The sequence below is a fragment of the Lepisma saccharinum genome, chromosome 10 (assembly GCF_977018435.1).
Source record: "Lepisma saccharinum chromosome 10, izLepSacc3.1, whole genome shotgun sequence".
Taxonomy (NCBI): Eukaryota; Metazoa; Arthropoda; class Insecta; order Zygentoma; family Lepismatidae; genus Lepisma; species Lepisma saccharinum.
The window spans coordinates 46,630,235-46,650,696 of NC_139238.1; the positions used below are offsets into that span (position 1 = coordinate 46,630,235).

At 36.2% G+C, this 20,462-nt stretch overlaps 1 protein-coding gene across 2 annotated transcripts in view; it reads right to left on the reverse strand.

Moving 5' to 3' along the window:
• The window catches only part of botv (exostosin like glycosyltransferase 3), a 607,246-nt gene that overhangs the window by 468,537 nt on the left and 118,247 nt on the right, over positions 1-20,462 (reverse strand). For both annotated transcript variants that reach the window (XR_014442305.1, XM_083129802.1), the window contains exons 13-14: positions 14,372-14,476; positions 11,945-12,060 (exon numbers count right to left, since the gene is read on the reverse strand). Coding sequence is in view for 1 of the 2 variants with exons in the window: in XM_083129802.1 (XP_082985928.1) it covers positions 11,956-12,060; positions 14,372-14,476 (210 nt within the window). In the remaining variant the exon portion in view is untranslated. The remainder of the gene's footprint in view (positions 1-11,944; positions 12,061-14,371; positions 14,477-20,462) is intronic.

A 20,462-nucleotide genomic window follows, 5' to 3' on the forward strand; every position in this document is an offset into this window, starting at 1 on the left:
ACAGACTACGCAAGACATGGCATACTTCTTCAGTAAAACCAAAAATTTTCAATACAACTCAGTCAGCCGAATCCTGGAACGTTACATGTCCAGGGAATTCAGTATCAGCATCAAATCATTCTGTGATCTGCATTAAAATATCTTGAAACCTACAATCTGGTTAAGGACTGTTCAGTTCTTGTGTGGTTACAGCATGATAATGCCTGACTATATGCAGCTCATGCAACAATAAGATCAGAAAATCACACATCTGTATTTAGATATCTTCATCCCATATATTTACCCAATCTTGTAATCAGTGATTATGATGTGTTTGACCCTCAAGGAGGAACTTGGAGGTAAGAAGTTTAGTGTGGATGATGAAACAAAATAGAGAGTGTATATATGGCTACATACGAAAGTTTACTTCCCATTGAATCAAGTTACTGTACAAGTGTTGGCATATCAGCATCAATGAAGTCATTTTAGAAAAAAAAATGAACGTGAGACAGATTTTTTTTGCTTAGATTTCTATACAGTACATTTACAGCTTAAAGTGAGATCAAAACCACTATGTGCCTCCAATGAATATTGAACACAGGATATCTTGATTACAAGGTGAAACCATTAACAGTATGCCATCAGGAAAGTCTTAAAAAATATAATTAAAAATGGTAGTATTTTGTATGAGATCACAGAATATTTAGATATTTAGAGAAATACTGCAATGTAAAAGCTATTGGCAATTTCACCGACATACCTATATCAGCTGATACTGATTAAAACATCCTATCCAACAAAATACATTAACTTAGCATTAATCTCAGCAAGATATCTGAAGAAGATTCAATTATTCTGTCACATATGGAAAATGATGAAATTAAGGCAAATAATAGCAAGGTAAAAAAACAATGTAAATGTATTGATGGAAGTTAAAGCAAGATAAAAACAAAGTAGATGTATTGAGGAAAGTGATAGCAAGCTGGAAAAACAAATTAGATTTGTATTGAGGGAAACGATAGCAAGGTGAAAAATAAAGTAGATGTATTGAGGGAACTGATAGCAAGGTGATTGTTTGATTCTTTTGATTGATTGATTTAATTTATTTTACTTTGCTTTACGTGCCACTTTTGGCTAATTTGCAAAGATGGGTATGAGTGACAATATGATGAATGGACACTCACAAACATCCATGCCCAGGCCAGGATTCGAACCCGGGACCATGGATGTTGTAGCGTGATGTGCTAACCAATCTGCCACGAGGGCTAGCTGAAAATAAGGTGAAAAACAAAGTAGATGTATTGAGGATAGTAGGGATGGGCCGATATGAAATTTTGGCCGATACCGATAAAGTAGCGATATAAAATTTACCGATACCGATAACCGATATTCTACCGATCCGATATAAGATTAGAAATGGTCCTTGAAAAACCTGAAAGGTTCACTGACGTCTTTAAGCAATGTGTGTTTCAAGGTGACTGCAGTGCAAAAGAAGTTGCATATTTAGTCAATTACTTTTTAGAAAGTAGGGCATGGATATTACCCATAGAAATTACAACAAAATGGCAGAATTTTGCACTAAATTATCAGATAATAATCGATATATCGGATCGGTGAAATAATCGGTAATTTTACCGATAAACCGATACACCGATATGCCTATATCAGCCGATACCGATAGAGTACCGATTAATCAGTCCCATCCCTAGAGGATAGTGATAGCCAGATAAAATCAAAGTAGATATATTGAGAGAACTGATTGCAAGGTAAAAACACAGCAGACATTTTAAGGAAAATGATAGCAAGGTTCAAAACAAAGTAGATGCATATATGATAGTGATAGCAAGGTAAAAACAAGGTGGATGTATTTAAGAAAGTGAAAGAAAGGTGAAAATCAAAGTAGATGTATTGAGGGAAATGATATCAAGATTAAAAACAATGTAGATCTATTGAGAATAGTGAAAGATAAGTGAAAAACAAAGTAGATGTACTGATGGAAGTGATAGCAAGGTGAAAAACAAAGTAGATGTATTGAGGATAGTGATAGCAAAGTAAAAAACAAAGTTGATGTATTGAGGGCAGTGATAATAAGGTTGAAAACAAAGTAGATGTATTGATTGAGTGATTGATTTGGTGTTTTAAGTCCACTTTGTGCACAATAAGTACTTTGAAAACAAAGTAGATATATTGAGGGAACCTATAGCAAGATGAAAAACAAAGTCGATGTATTGAGGATAGTGAGAGAAAGGTAAAAACAAAGTAGATGTATTGAATCAAGTGAATCAAGGTAACAAACAAAGTAGCTGTATTGAGGGAAGTGATAGCAAGATGAAAAAGAAAGAAGATGTATTAAGGGAAGTGACAGCAAGGTTAAAAGGAAGGTTAAAAGCAAAGTAGATGTATTAAGGGAAGTGCTAGCAAGGTAACAAATCAAAATAGATGTATTGAGGATAGTGAAAGCAAGGTAAAAACATAATAGATGTATCAAAGGAAGTGAAACAAGGTGAAAACAAAGTAGATGTATTGAGGGAACTGATATGAAGGTGAAAAATGAAGTAGATGTATTGAGGGAAGTGAAATGAAGGTGAAAAACAAAGTAGATGTATTGAGGATAGTGATATCAAGGTAAAAAGAAAAGATGTATGGAGGAAGTGATAGCAAGGTAAAAACAAAGTACATGAATTAAGGGAAGTGATATCAAGGTTAATAAACAAAGTAGGTATATTTGAAGGAAATAATAGCAATGTGAAAAACAAAGTAGATGTATTGAATGAAGCGATAGCAAGGTCAAAAACAAAGTAGATGTATTGAGAGAAGTGATAGCAAGGTAAAAAAACAAAGTAGATGTATTGACGGAAGTGATAGCAAGGTGAAAAACAAAGTAGATGCATTGAGGGAAGTAATAGTGGGGTAAAAACAAAGTAGATGTATTCAGGATAGTGATAACAAGGTAACAGCAAAGTACATGTATTGAACGGATTGATAGTGGGGTAAAAAACAAAGTAGATGTATTATGGAAGTGATATGAAGGCAGAAAACAAAGTAAGTAGATGTATTGAGTGAAGCGATAGCAAGGTGAAAACAATGTACATGTATTGAGGGAAGTGAAAGCAAGATAAAAACAAAGTAGATGTATTGAGGGAAGTGACAGCAAGGTTAAAAGGAAGGTTAAAAGCAAAGTAGATGTATTAAGGGAAGTGCTAGCAAGGTAACAAATCAAAATAGATGTATTGAGGATAGTGAAAGCAAGGTAAAAACATAATAGATGTATCGAAGGAAGTGAAACAAGGTGAAAACAAAGTAGATGTATTGAGGGAACTGATATGAAGGTGAAAAATGAAGTAGATGTATTGAGGGAAGTGAAATGAAGGTGAAAAACAAAGTAGATGTATTGAGGATAGTGATATCAAGGTAAAAAGCAAAGATGTATGGAGGAAGTGATAGCAAGGTAAAAACAAAGTATATGAATTAAGGGAAGTGATATCAAGGTTAATAAACAAAGTAGGTATATTTGAAGGAAATAATAGCAATGTGAAAAACAAAGTAGATGTATTGAATGAAGCGATAGCAAGGTCAAAAACAAAGTAGATGTATTGAGAGAAGTGATAGCAAGGTAAAAAACAAAGTAGATGTATTGATGGAAGTGATAGCAAGGTGAAAAACAAAGTAGATGTATTGAGGGAAGTGATAGTGGGGTAAAAAACAAAGTAGATGTATTCAGGATAGTGATAACAAGGTAACAGCAAAGTAGATGTATTGAACGGAGTGATAGTGGGGTAAAAAACAAAGTAAGTAGATGTATTGAGTGAAGCGATAGCAAGGTGAAAACAATGTACATGTATTGAGGGAAGTGAAAGCAAGATAAAAACAAAGTAGATGTATTGAGGGAAGTGACAGCAAGGTTAAAAGGTAGGTTAAAAGCAAAGTAGATGTATTAAGGGAAGTGCTAGCTAGGTAACAAATCAAAATAGATGTATTGAGGATAGTGAAAGCAGGGTAAAAACATAATAGATGTATCGAAGGAAGTGAAACAAGGTGAAAACAAAGTAGATGTATTGAGGGAACTGATATGAAGGTGAAAAATGAAGTAGATGTATTGAGGGAAGTGAAATGAAGGTGAAAAACAAAGTAGATGTATGGAGGATAGTGATATCAAGGTAAAAAGAAAAGATGTATGGAGGAAGTGATAGCAAGGTAAAAACAAAGTACATGAATTAAGGGAAGTGATATCAAGGGTAATAAACAAAGTAGGTATATTTAAAGGAAATAATAGCAATGTGAAAAACAAAGTAGATGTATTGAATGAAGCGATAGCAAGGTCAAAAACAAAGTAGATGTATTGAGAGAAGTGATAGCAAGGTAAAAAACAAAGTAGATGTATTTTCGGAAGTGATAGCAAGGTGAAAAACAAAGTAGATGTATTGAGGGAAGTAATAGTGGGGTAAAAACAAAGTAGATGTATTCAGGATAGTGATAACAAGGTAACAGCAAAGTACATGTATTGAACGGATTGATAGTGGGGTAAAAAACAAAGTAGATGTATTATGGAAGTGATATGAAGGCAGAAAACAAAGTAAGTAGATGTATTGAGTGAAGCGATAGCAAGGTGAAAACAATGTACATGTATTGAGGGAAGTGAAAGCAAGATAAAAACAAAGTAGATGTATTGAGGGAAGTGACAGCAAGGTTAAAAGGAAGGTTAAAAGCAAAGTAGATGTATTAAGGGAAGTGCTAGCAAGGTAACAAATCAAAATAGATGTATTGAGGATAGTGAAAGCAAGGTAAAAACATAATAGATGTATCGAAGGAAGTGAAACAAGGTGAAAACAAAGTAGATGTATTGAGGGAACTGATATGAAGGTGAAAAATGAAGTAGATGTATTGAGGGAAGTGAAATGAAGGTGAAAAACAAAGTAGATGTATTGAGGATAGTGATATCAAGGTAAAAAGCAAAGATGTATGGAGGAAGTGATAGCAAGGTAAAAACAAAGTACATGAATTAAGGGAAGTGATATCAAGGTTAATAAACAAAGTAGGTATATTTGAAGGAAATAATAGCAATGTGAAAAACAAAGTAGATGTATTGAATGAAGCGATAGCAAGGTCAAAAACAAAGTAGATGTATTGAGAGAAGTGATAGCAAGGTAAAAAACAAAGTAGATGTATTGACGGAAGTGATAGCAAGGTGAAAAACAAAGTAGATGTATTGAGGGAAGTGATAGTGGGGTAAAAAACAAAGTAGATGTATTCAGGATAGTGATAACAAGGTAACAGCAAAGTAGATGTATTGATCGGATTGATAGTGGGGTAAAAAACAAAGTAGATGTATTATGGAAGTGATATGAAGGCAGAAAACAAAGTAAGTAGATGTATTGAGTGAAGCGATAGCAAGGTGAAAACAATGTACATGTATTGAGGGAAATGAAAGCAAGATAAAAACAAAGTAGATGTATTGAGGGAAGTGACAGCAAGGTTAAAAGGAAGGTTAAAAGCAAAGTAGATGTATTAAGGGAAGTGCTAGCAAGGTAACAAATCAAAATAGATGTATTGAGGATAGTGAAAGCAAGGTAAAAACATAATAGATGTATCGAAGGAAGTGAAACAAGGTGAAAACAAAGTAGATGTATTGAGGGAACTGATATGAAGGTGAAAAATGAAGTAGATGTATTGAGGGAAGTGAAATGAAGGTGAAAAACAAAGTAGATGTATTGAGGATAGTGATATCAAGGTAAAAAGCAAAGATGTATGGAGGAAGTGATAGCAAGGTAAAAACAAAGTACATGAATTAAGGGTAGTGATATCAAGGTTAATAAACAAAGTAGGCATATTTGAAGGAAATAATAGCAATGTGAAAAACAAAGTAGATGTATTGAATGAAGCGATAGCAAGGTCAAAAACAAAGTAGATGTATTGAGAGAAGTGATAGCAAGGTAAAAAACAAAGTAGATGTATTGACGGAAGTGATAGCAAGGTGAAAAACAAAGTAGATGTATTGAGGGAAGTGATAGTGGGGTAAAAAACAAAGTACATGTATTCAGGATAGTGATAACAAGGTAACAGCAAAGTAGATGTATTGAACGGAGTGATAGTGGGGTAAAAAACAAAGTAGATGTATGATGGAAGTGATATGAAGGCAGAAAACAAAGTAAGTAGATGTATTGAGTGAAGCGATAGCAAGGTGAAAACAATGTACATGTATTGAGGGAAGTGAAAGCAAGATAAAAACAAAGTAGATGTATTGAGGGAAGTGATAGCAAGGTGAAAACAAAGTAGATGTATTCAGGGAAGTGAAAGCAAGATAAAAACAAAGTAGATGTATTGAGGTAAGTGATATGAAGGTGAAAAACAAAGTAGATGTACTGAGGGAGGTGATATGAATGTGAAAACAAAGTAGATATATTGAGGGAAGTGACAGCAAGGTAAAAAAAACAAAGTAGATGTATTAACGAAAGTGATAGCAAGGTTAAAAACAAAGTAGACATATTTGATGGAAATAATTGCAATGTGAAAACAAAGTAGATGTATTGAGTGAAGCAATAGCAAGGTAAAAATAAAGTACATGTATTGACAGAAGTGATAGCAAGGTGAAAAGCAAGGTAGATGTATTGAGGGAACTCATAGCAAGGTAAAAACAAAGTAGATGTATTGAGGATAGTGGTATCATGGTGAAAAACAAAGTATATGTATTGAGGGAAATGATAGCAAGGTATGAAACAAAGTAGATGGATTGAAGGAAGTGATAGCAAGGTAAAAACAAAGATGATGTATTAACAGAAGTACTAGCAAGGTAAAAAACAAAGTAGATGTATTGAGGATAGCGATATCAAAGTGAAAACGTATTGTAGATGTATTTGATGAAAATGATAGCAAGGTGAAAAACAAAGTAGATGTGTAGAGGAAAATGATAGCAGTGAAAAACAAAGTTACAAATGAAATGTATTGAGGGAAATGATAGGAAGGTGAGGAACAAAGTAAATGGAATAAAATAAGTCATAGCGAGTCAAAAAACAAAGTAGAAATGGGAAGTCATAGCAAGGCAAAACATATATGCATAGAGGAAAGTGGTGGTGAGGTAAATTTCAGAGTAGAGGAATGAAGAAAAGGAAAGCAAGGTCAAACACAAAGAAGATGTATCATGGATGTGATTCAATTCAATTCAATTCAATTTTCCTTTATTAAAGGGCGAGGTTCAGCCTGCGGCTGTTCTACCACCTAACCCCGATGGATACATATACATATTAAATACTTTCTACCTACTAAATGTTTGTACAATAACAAACAACGAAGAAAGAGAGAAACATAAAAAAGACACAAAAAGAACAAATACAAAATTGAGAACAAAGGCTCGTCTACACACTAAAAATAATAATAAAAAGATTGAAAACAAATACACAAGGATACACAAATTAATTGACACAATTGTGCTTGGTGTGATATGGTTAAGAATAATACAAATTAATATTATGTTATGTGTAAAAAACATATAAATGTTCTTAATATGTGAGAAAGGACAAAATATTGTTAAGGGTTGGCAACATGTAAGAGGAAAAGTAAACAAGCAAAATGAAGATGAAAATACTTGTTATTAGGAAGTTGGTTCAGATATGCGAGCCATTATTCGTGAGTGCTGGAACACAGATATTGTTCATTTAACAATAGAGTCTTTAGATTGTCTTTGAATTTGTTGCGATTAGTGAGGGACGTTATGGAAGGAGGAAGTTCATTCCACGCTCTTGCAGATGAATACGTAAATGATGATACGAAAAGCACTAGTGTGTGCTTTGGAAGTTCAAGTTTCGATTTTCCCCTTGTTTTGATATCATGTATTTCCCTTCTGAATTTTAATTTCTGGAATAGGTTTCTAGGTGTTTTGGTTTGTAAAAGATTATGAATAAAACAACACAGATGCAATTTTCGGCATCTGGTCATGTTCAACATTTTGTTTGCGTTTAGGGTTGGGAGGATATGATCGTATTTTCTTATATGGTACACGAAACGGAAACATGAATTTTGGACTTTCTGGATTTTGGTTTTGTTTCGAACGGATAGATTTGGTCCGAAAATTACGTCGCAGTAGTCCAGTAAAGGAAAGATAAGTAACACTTTTTTTTACCATAATTTTCATTTTCTTTTTTTCCTGTTTCCAGTATTTCCATGTCATAGACCATCACTAAACACACCTTTTGTTGCCTTCAAACATCAACAGTGTTGCCACTGTACCTCATAATTTTTTTAAAACACCCATTTGGACCGGTACGCCTTTACGAGGCATTTCAGGATTGGCTATATGCAAAAACGATCGGTTTTCTTCTCTGAACTATAGATGGCGACATAGTCCACCTACACAAGGTGGAAATTGACGTCCAAATTTCCGTACGAATGTTTGACATGCAATTTTCCATGCTTTGTGGAAAAATAAATTTACACTTTCACTTACATTTGGCAACACTGCATGAACAACACTGCACCCCGTTTGTTGTTTCTATGTTTAAAAATATCTACTTGGACAGGGCTAACATTTGGTGTATGACTTATGTATGTACAGGTTTCGGTTACAAAGTAACGCTACTCTTAATTCCCAGTTGCGCTGTTCGTGGGACACCCTGTAGTATTTTAATTTGCTCAAGAGCAGGTCATGATGGACACTGTCAAAGGCTTTAGTGAGATTCAGTAATACTAACGCTACTGCCATTCTCTTGTCGATTGATCGTAATAAATCGTCAGTTACTTTAAGTAAAGCCGTTGCCGTGCCGTATGAGGGACGGAAACCAGATTGACATTTCGGAAGTAGATTTAGGTCATTAACGTGTTTGCGAGTTTGCTTGTTAATAATTTTTTCAGTGATTTTGGAAAATATAGGTAAGAGACTTTTTGGTATAAGGTCATTCAGGGACATTATTACTTTTTTCTTTGGTATCGGAACAACATGTGCTGTCTTCCAGCTGGTCGGGTATTGTCCAGTCCGGAATGAGAAATTTACGATGTGTGTCAGGGGACGTAAGATGTGCGGTAATAACAGTTTAATCATTTTTATAGATATTCCATCATTACCAGATGCATTAGATGATATTTCGTTTATAGCTTTCATTGTTTCGGCTTTGTTTATTTCTTGCGGGTGGAAAGTTTGAGCACTTTCGTTAAAAGTGTTACCATCAAAAAACTCTCGAGTTTTGTTCACGGCATCTTCGGAGACATTCGCTTTGCTGCATACGCTACAAAAATGTTGGTTAATTGAATCTACATTTCTCAGGTTGGAAGGTATCTCGTTGTTCATATTTTTACTATATACACCCCACGTTTTTATTTTTTTCCACAACTCTTTGCTGTTATTGTTGCAGCGGAGGTGATGATTAAAATATGCTTTCTTTTCTTGCCGTTGGACCGAGGTGGTGAAGTTTTTCAGTTCTTTGTAATAGTCCCAGTTTGCCTGGGATTTTGTGCGCTTATATTTTATTAGGGCATTGTCACGGAGTTTCATGAGCAGTTTTGTATTTTCGGATATCCACGGAGAGTTTTTTGATTTTATTAATTTAGTTTCAAGGGGCGCATGCTTGTCGAAGAGATTTATTACGTTTTGAGTAACGAAGTGTACTTTATCATCGATGTTGTCGAAGCTATCAATTTGCATCCATTCAATTGTTGCAGCATCCCTATCGAATATCTCTTTGTCGAGGGTAGAGAAGTTTCGAGATTTGATTAATTTTGGTTTTTCGATGGCAAGTGTCGTGTTTACTAGACAGTGGTCAGACGTTCCGACGGGAGCGGTTACGTTAAATGAGCGTACAAGATCCGGGTCATCCGTTATGAGCGTACAAGATCCGGGTCATCCGTTATTACCACATCGAGGAGTGATTGGTTGGTTGCTGTTATTCTGGTTGGTCGGTTAATGATCTGAACCATGCCGAAAGAGTCGATTATTGATTGTAAATACAGGGCTATTCAAAATGATGGATACACTTTCATTCATGTATATTTCCTTGAATATACATTGAATATGAATAATATACATACAAGAGAGAGGAGAAGGTCTAAAGTTTCTAATACTACCGCTAGAGCGCAGTTGCGTAACCAACCACTCGAGTGCGCATGCTCGTGCCACCAAGAACCCTTCAGTTCAGTTCCGAGTAAGATGGCCACCGTGCAGCAGAAGGTTTTCTGCATTCTTGAGTTCGGCAAAACTGAATCGGCAACAGCAGTGCAGTGAGCATTCCGTCTTCGATTCGGCATAGAACCACCAATTTGGAGGAGCATATACCGTTGGTTTAACCAATTTCAGCAAACTGGATGTGTCTGCAAAGGAAAAAGCACGGGCCGACCGCGTGTGTCAGAGGAGGATGTGAGACGAATTGAAGGCAGTTTTGTGCGCAGAATGTCAACTAATGCAGCTAGCAGAGAACTTGGAATACCTCAAGCAACTGTATGGCGAGTTTTGAGACGCCGTTTCTCAATGAAGCCCTTCCTCACCGATGGATAGGTCGCATAGGAAAGGAAGACCTGGCTCTTCTGTCGTGGCTACCGAGATCTCCTGATCTCACACCATGTGACTTTTTCCTGTGGGGGTATGTCAAACAAGCCGTGTACGTACCACCGCTACCACAAACTCTGAGCAACCTGCAGAACCGTATCACAGCTGCAGTGAACTCAGTTACACAAGAGATGTTTCTTCGTGTGTGGAATGAGTTCGGCTACCGCTTAGATGTTTGTTGAGCAGCAGGCGGCGGCCATATTGAACATCTGTAACCTCTATTGTAAGATTGTAAACTTTAGACTTTCCTCTCTCTCTTGTATGTATATCATTAATATGTAATGTATATTCAAGGAAATATACATGAATGAAAGTGTATCCATCATTTTGAATAACCCTGTATACTGTTTCTGGTTTATGGGGAGAAAGGAAATCTGCATTTACGTCACCTAAAATAAGTAATTTGTGAACGAGTGGAAAAACTTCCGAAATCGTGGTTTCTAAGCGCGATAATTTTGTATACGATATATTAGGGGCTTTGTACACACCAATTATTCCCAGAGTTAGATGCTGGAGCTTCACAGTTACGCTAATCATTTCGACTTTGTCGTCATTTTCGTTGCAAGAGGGAATGATCTTGACATTTAGGTCTTTACGGTAATACAAGATTAGGCCACCCCCACCCCTTTGTTGTTCTATCCTTTTTTATTGCTGCGTAACACGGTATGAAGGTCGAGGCGAGGGCTTAGCGGAAAGACCAGCTCTCGGTGACCAGGAAGATATCGAAAGCTGACTCGAGCACCGTGGTCGCCAACTCCTCTAATTTGGGTGACGAGAAGGACCTGACGTTCTCTTGAGCGAGGGTCAGGAAGGGTGGCCTTGGGGGGCGATGACCGGGAGGGAGGAAACCGTTAGTTGCAGGAATTTCAGGCGGTGGAGTCGACATCAGGGAGAAAACAAAGACAGGGGTACCATTTGTTGCGAGCTTGAAGGAAATCGATAAGATAAGATAATAAAGTACATGTATGGAGGTGAAGGATAGCAAGGCAAAATAACAAAGTAGCTGTATAGAGGGAACTGACAGGCATGGTGAAAAACAGTGACAGCAAGGCAAAAGAGAAAAATACTTGTATCGAGGGAGGTGATATGAAGGCACAAAACATGGTGTGACTTTTCATCAACTTCTGAGCTCTGATAATAAGCAATGCAGCGGTGTATATTTGGATATTAATACTGATATTGCTTTATTTTAAATGGAGAACACAGCTGAAAGCCTTCTACAGCATTATGTTACATATAAACATAACACTGCAGAAGATTGTGTATAACTACATACAGAAGTATAGAGGGAAGTGACAGCAAGGAAAAAACAGAAACAAAGTGGATGTATCAGGGGAAGTGACAGTGAAAAAGAAAATATATGAATTTAGAAGTGATAACAAGGAAAAAATACAAAAAATAAATGATCAAAGGAAAAAAAAAAACAGTTATTACACTTACCAGGAAATAAATTATATAAACTTAAAACATTTCTGCTTATCATGTGGAATCCTTGTTTTGAAAAGTATAGAGTCTGCCCTGAATTGTGTATTCAACAGAGGATTATATCCAAATACCTGAAAAGAAGCACAAAAAATTCAATGATAAAATAGAAAAAGATTAGCATATTTTACCTGCTTGGTTATTGTACATAATTACCTTCCATTTCTTTATAAAGAAGTGCTTCTATAGACCAAATTTTTTAAGCAGAGCCTTCTTATTGCTGCATGAAAATAACTAGATTATATCTACATAAACACTACTGAAATAATAAATAATTAGGGCTGACCTAATACCCCTTTGAACCAATGCCATTACTGATATTTTTATGGATTGCCACTAACACTGCTACTTGAAAACTAACAATTCAAACTAGTTCACTTGAAATACACCATAGCAATCTTGATTTAAAATATTTATGATTTCACATGAGATAATCATTAATCACAAAATCCATCTCTCCCCACAATGCAAAAATACTACAAATTCAACCAATACTTTCTGATGCCGATACCATTGTCAGCAATTGATACGGATGCCAAACTTTTAATTACTGATAATAATATACAAAGAGTCTGTAAAAAAAAGCCTGCATTTCACATTTGACAATTACTGGTCACTTTTTTGGAAGGAAAAATCATTAACTTATTGATGCCATGCGACTGTTAAAGACAACAATCTAAAAATCCTAGTAAGAATTACATGCTGGGGTTAAATATTAGGAATATACAATTATGATACATTGTAATTAATTGTATTATTCCTTAATGATAAACCAATATTGCATTTTTGCCAATATCAATATGGTACTGACATAAAATTTACCAATACTTTACTTATCCAATATAAATTGTTCAACGTTTATTCACTCTCTTAATTAAAAATAATCAGCTGTTCAAATTTTTCCTTACAAAACCAGAATATCTGAATCATATCTTTATATTCATAAAAATAGTAATAAAATAGGAGAATTTTGCACTAAGCTAAAGGTTATTTTTTTAAATATGGATTGCAAAAATTATCAGCAATTTCACTGGTAGACCAATATTATGCCTGTCTATATTGAAATACCGGCAACACACTGTAATATATTCATTTTTAATGTTTTTTAAAGGTGTGGGTTATGTTTTGCTACCATGTTTGGCACAAAAATAACACAAAATGAAATGCAAATTGTGAAAATATTTTTAAAACATGAAATTCAAGAGTTGATTTATTGGCACAACCATTTCTGAAGTCTGAATTATCCTGAGTGTTATGCAAAATCATGGAAAATTGATTAATTCTGCTGTCAAAAATTGTCTTCTTTAAACAGAAGTAAACTTAATACAGTGGAACCTCAATTTTACGTTTTTCAGGGGGAGCAGGGTGAAAGAAGTTAAAATGTGAGAAAATGTAAAATTCATGAAAATTTTAGCATTTTGCTCTATTGGGACATGAAGATTGAATGTATAATGCAGGATAATGTAAAACCGGGGAATGTAAAATCGGGGTTCTGCTGTACTCTGAAAACTATACAAATGTGCTATTTGAAAGGAAATGTAAAGTAAGTATACTTTTCAAATCAAATTTCACTATTTTTACACTGATGTCATTTTATTTACAGTTATTTTCATGTATCACCCTATCAATAGTGCTACTGATTACTGTCCAATGCCTATTATAAATATACACAGGCTGTACAGGGTGCTGCCATACAACAATGATAAATTTTTGAAGGACATTATTAGGGTGTTTTTTACTAACATTGTTTTCAGCGAAGCTTGTTTTGGTGTAATAAAGATTCAAGAAAAAGAACATTTTTCTATCTCTATGCAACAAGCCCACTTTCTTCAAATAATTTTTACTACACAGGAGAATGTGCTAATAATTCAGAAAATCAAAATAGCTAGCGTCTTCCCGATGGTGCAGTGGTGGTGTCGTCGCCTTGTAATCAAAGGGTCCCAGGTTCGATACCCGGTGGAGAAACATAGTAGTTCATATACCACTTTAAACTGTAGGTCGAGTCCTGATTGGTCTTACTGTGCACAAAGTGGACTTAAAACACCAAATCAATCAATCAAAATAGCTATACCCATTAAAATAAAACACATTAGGTTGCATTGCAAGCATTAGCATAGATCTGATTCCAAGCAAACAGAATTTTCCGTGTAGGTAAGCAAAAATCTAGGTGCCTACGAGTTAAGGAAGCAAACAACCTATAATATTTTTTATTGCAACTGTGAAAAAATATATATTACTCTCATCTGAAAAGCTGGCTGCCCATGCCCAACCTGCCACTGTCTGCACATTTTTTTTCTTCAGTACTGCCATATCTGGCTTTGTTCACAGAATTTTCTCACAGGCACACAGCAGTGAGAGAGAATCCATGTCTTAGTGTTCCCTTACCTTTGTAAAGAAGTTTATGCATTTATGCCTCTCTTGAAAATGAGTATCATCTTCCGACAGTGACACAGGGCACCCGGGACACCTGAAGGTCCAACGAGAAGTTACCTGAAGAATAAAAATGTTATATTAGATTTAGTTTTTCTCACTTCAGTTACAACCACATTTTAAAGTATACACAGGGTTTTCAGTTTTAAATCTGCAATATTCAGAGTGGCTACTCTAAGACCAAGTTTTCAAGGAAAATTTTCCAAAAATTCAAAGCTATGAGTACTAGTTTCTCCGTATTTATTTTAACATTTTACATTAAACATATACACATAATTCCTTGAACAGCTTATAAAGTGCGTGACTAATATTTGGATATTAAAAATTGCACTAATTATATCAATGGTGTGTTTTGACATTTAATTTACATAAATAGCACATATTAATTACACCTTTGTTTTCACAAAAAAAAACTGTCATAATTTTGCACTAGATTACATGTAATCAAGGGATCCCAGTGAAAGTGGTCCACATCCCTCTTTAAACTGTAGCTTTAGTTCAGATTAGCCTTCTGGTGCAAAAAGCAGACTTAAAAACTAACTCAAACAAACAAGCATGAGATTAAAGACTATTTATAGAAATACTGTATTGAGGAAATTATCAATTTCACACTAGGAGCGGTAGTGGTCGAGTCGGTAGGTGTCTGAGTGTCATGTGGGTGAACTAGGTTCAATTCCCTGTAGGTTGCCAACAATGTAACTGCATGTGTGACAGGAGGTGCATACTCGAATATTGCCAGAACGGTGCAGTTTTCTCGGTACATGCTCGGTGGCTGTGGCCAAATCTGGAACTAACGTTGGCATGAGAAATTATTTGCAACATGTAACAATGCCACTTCGCATTTACAATACATGAGATTTGCCACATAAGAGTAGATGGCAGAGAATAAGTTACACAGACGTCTAGTTCTGAGTTGCAGACTTCAAGTCTATTCCAGTTTGTAAAAGTAAACTAGTTAGAAACAGCAGGTATGTTAACAAAGTTTGCAAGATTGCTGACGACTCTTAAGACAAAATTTCATCTTGATTTAATAGAGTTATAAAGTGAAAAAGTGGTAAAGGACTGGCCCAGTTGTGTGAAGATCGCAGGTTCAAATCTCTTGTAGAGCCGATTTTTTTATTTAGTACAATTATTGCTTTTGGACATTCATAAGAGAGAGAATCTGAAAACTCTTCTTCTGATAAATGTAATTACTTGTCGACACCACTTGGGATGTGTTTTCCCATATAGATTCTCCAATACTAATTACTTCCTACAGGAGGCAATAGGTAAAAATCTTAACTCTTCGTGGCCCAACTGTGAGGTAAAATATGAGTTGATTGTCTTTTTAAAAAATAGAAGTCACGACAACCCATGTATACAAATTCCTGCGAAAGCCGTTGCAAATCAACCAAGGATGACCTCATACTGCTGCGAGTTGTGTGTGTAAATTGTGGTCTCAGGCAGAGATTACAAAGCTTGCCAATCGTAGAACTGCGCATGCTCATCTTGCAGTCTTCTGTAGGTAGACTGTTGAATCATGCACGACATGGGTTATCCTGTCTGTGACCAAATTCTAAATTACCTACTTTTCAATATTTAGAGTTAACAAGAAAACATAATGCATAACACCAATTTAATTGTAATATTCTGTTTGAAATACTTTCTATAAATAGCAGATAAAATAGTGCAATATGGTTTCAACGCATGGGTAGGAGCATATAAGTAATAGATCGATAAGGACGGTGTGGTCCAGTCATTATGATACCTACTTACCATACAAAGGGACCCTGGTTCGACTCCTCCCCTACAGCAATTTTTTTGAACAATAGAATGCCAATTAATATAAATCTGTGAAATATTTATTGTGTATTTGATGACAATTTTTTTTACTTTTAAAAACAGATGACATGAATAAAATGTAATGATAACAACAATAAACAGTGTATTATTTAAAACTAGTGTTTGCATGGAACTGATGGAACTATATTATTTGCTTAGTGCATCATTGGTTTACTGATGTAGCTATGCTAATAAATCTTGCTTCTAAATCCACACACAAATGCAAACATTAATGTTGGAATTGTTAGTAATCCAGTGTGAAGCTGTCATTTCGTAAAGTGATGTTTCTTGCAGTTTGCCATTTTCCTTCAGTTTCTATTATAATAATACATGATTTATGTTGCTTTATACCGTGAAAAATTGTGTAGTTTTAGGCGTTGTATGCATGTAGTGAGCGAAGAAGATATAGACTTTGTATCACTGCACTTATCAGTCCATAACTACATACAAATGTTCTTTAAAAACAAAGAACTTGATCACCTCCCCACTCCCGCCCCTCTTTATACAAGCATATCCCTTGCTTACAAAATTACTCACCTCTCCATGGCACAGAGGTTTCGTTTGTGGAACCATGTGATTGAACTAAGGGGTGAAGCATGTGAAGGCTACATGTTGAAGCAGAGAACTAACTTCCTGTGTATGATTTGTATCTCAGACAAAAACAGGCTTTTGTATGTATGATTCTCACTTCCCTGCACTTTCCTTTAATACCTAAACTTAATTTTTTTGTCTAATAACACACAAAGTTGTACAATATTTTTTCTAACGAAGCCTAAGTGGGCAAATAAAATGCCCTGTGAATGTGACATTACAGTCAAGTCGGTATGATAACTTCCAAACATACCAATGATCCTAGGTTTGCTTCTCATCAAAGGCAGAACTTTTTTGTTTACAGTACAGTGCCAACTAGCATATACCTACGATGGAATTAATTACACATTTTGGCACGACTGTTATCTTTAATAAAAATGTAATGGTTGAGAGAGGAAATACTTGATATTAAATCTCTTACAAAATATGGAAATGCATGTGAACGAGACATTCAGTTCTTGCTTTACATATCATGCAAGATCTAGAAACAGTGGATGTTAATGTAGAAATTCTTAACAACCACATCAAAAATTCGAGCTGTTATTGATAAACATATTGGTTGAGTTTTGAATAGAATTTACACTACATAGATTTCGATTTTTAAAACAAAAAAATATACACTGAAGTTCCAAAAGTCATGGGATAGCGTGAGGGAACTAGTTGATGGCGCTGTAACATAGCGGCAAAACAGTCGATGTCGCGAAGCAAAGCAGTTGCAGTGTTGTCAGGTAGACTTCTGTGAGTGCAGTGAAACATCGTGTACCATGGTGATGGCAACCCGACCGGAATTATAGGCATTTGAATGCAGGATGATAGTTGGTGCTAGACGAATGGGGCATGCGATTTCGGAAGTCGTCCGGACACTGAACTTTTCTCGCTCCACAGTGTCAAGGGTGGACTGTGAGTACTGCATTGGAGGCATTACGACCCATCAGGGACAACGCAGAGGCCACCCACGAGTGATGAATGACCGCGACTGGCAATGTTTGGGCAGACTCGTCCAGGCAAACAGACAAGCAACAGTGCGTGATCTGACAGCAGGAATCAATGCAGGACATCACAGGAACGTGTCTCAGAGGTCAGTGCAACGGAATTTGGTCTCCATATGGTTTCGTAGCCTAAGACCGACACGTGTGCCGCTACTAACCGCTGTCCATCGGCGACGGCGATGCACATTTGCTCTGGAACAAGTGCATTGGGCCTTAGAGGACTGGCAAAGTGTAGTCAGATGAGTCACATTTCCAATTGGTGCGTGCGGATGGTAGGGTCCGGGTGTGATGCAGACCCCATGAGGCCATGGACCCAAGTTGTCAACAAGGCACTGTGCAAGCTGGTGGTGGCTCCGTCATGGTGTGGGACATGTTTACTGGCATGGTTTGAGTCCTCTGGTCCTCGTGAACCACACAATGAACGTTCATCGCTATGTACAGCTGCTTGGTGACCATCTCCAACCCTTTGTGGACTGCATGTACCGTGCCAATAATGAGATTTTCCAGGATGACAATGCACCACGTCACCGGACCGCAATAGTGCGCAACTGGTTTGAGGAACATTCTGGCAACTTCCAACGCATGAATTGGCCTCCTAGATCACTGGACATGAACCCTATCGAGCACATGTGGGATGTCATCAAACTGACTATTCGTGTCCAGGATCCTCCACCTGCAACAATGACCGAATTGTGGACAGAAATCGAGACTGCATGGCTGCACATCCCTCCAGCGGACTACCTGCCACTTGTTGCATCCTTGCCACGTCGAACTGCTGCACTTCGCCGTGCTCAAGGGGGTCCCACTCGTTATTAGGTAGGTATCCCATGACTTTTGGCACTTCAGTGTAGTAGCTAAGAACATACTAGGTTATATAAGTCGATCGAAGTAGTCCAGTTCAAGACCCGGTGAAGGCACATAGTGGTTCGGATCCCACTTTAAACTGTAGGTCCAGTCCTGATTAGAGTTACTATGCATAAAGTGGACTTAAAATATCAACTCAATCAATCAATCAATTAAGCAAGCGAAGTAGCCTAGATCTTAACATTATAATTGTGTTCTAAAATCTGTAACTAAAAATAAGAATAGTGAAAATAATGTTCTGAAGACTACCTTTAGCACATTGTTTTTTGACCAATCAGTATCGTCTCGATTTACATTTGTAGTATCGATATACTGTGTAAAAGTATAAACGTGACTCATCCGTATTCTAGGATTCCAGAACAATATCTCTTCAGATATAGATTAAATTAAACGCATTTGTAGGTGACAATGCAAACTTGTGTCAACAAACTCAAAATCATCTTTAGCTTAAAATATCAATGCATGTAATTTATCATCACAGTGAAAGTAGGTATGATCTGACAGCTCTGTGTTTTGTCCGCAAGTGTAAAAAGACTTTGTTAAGAAGGAAAAATTTATGGTGTTTTTCAAAATGAACAGGTGAAATCATGGATTAAAAAAAATGTGGTATACACTTCCCCCATCCCATTATTCGAGAATCTGTGTAAAACAATTAAGAAAAAATTCAATGTCTAAATGCAGATTCGAACACCCTCATTGGATCCTAAAAAAAAAACCTTCTCTAATTGGGCTCGGACATGCATTCTTGACAACATGAAGCCATAACACTAACCACTCACATACAACTTCTACTGGTAGGTGATCATTTACTTATCATGTTAGTTTTTGAATTGTTTCACCACTGGCGATGCATATCTCTTCTCGTTAATATTCTTTTAGATGTAGTTGTTTTTTCAGACAGCTACAATTTATTTTACTTTCTGCCACCCATGGAGATTCTTATGAAATATATTACTGGGACGCAATTCCCAGAAAAGAGAATATCTTGGTTTTAAAAACTTGAGGTGGGAATTGTGTATTCAGTCATACATTTGACTTTACAATTTATAACATCTGAAATTTTGCTTGCAACGCCTCCATCAACCGAGCATTTACTATCTGGACATAGAATACCATTACATAATTGTACGAGGGTCACTATTTATATTTTGAGCCTTGGCAACACTGATTGAAGTTAGGCATGATTTGACGTTTGCACGGAATCGTCTGGCATTATTGACCATAACCTACTTCAAATGTTTTGTCAATAGCTTCATTTGTGTTGTTTATGTTGCCTTGGAGATTGCGCGACAACAATAAAATGGAATTAACTCGTGAACATTTTTGTGCGATGATTTTTTACGATTTTCGACGTGGATTATCAAGACAAGAGTGCATCGATCAACTTACTTCCACATTTGGCGATGAAGCCCCATCCTTTGCCACTGTGAAACGCTGGTATAACGAATTTAATCGTGGCCGCCATTCGCTCACCGACGAGATTCGCGAAGGTCGTCCAAAATCAGTTGTTGTTCAAGAAAACATTGATGCTGTGCAAAAACTAATACTGCAAGATCGTCATGTGACATACTGTGAGATTGAGGCAACCATAGGCATTAATTGCACTAGCATATATAAAATATTACATGATCATTTAGCTGTGAGAAAGGTATGTTCTCGTTGGATCCCACACAATTTGACAAAAACTCAAAAAGACGCTTGCGTCAATTGGTGCAAACAAATGCTCAATAAATACAATCGTGGTGCTTCAAAAGACGTATATAAGATTGTAACAGGTGATG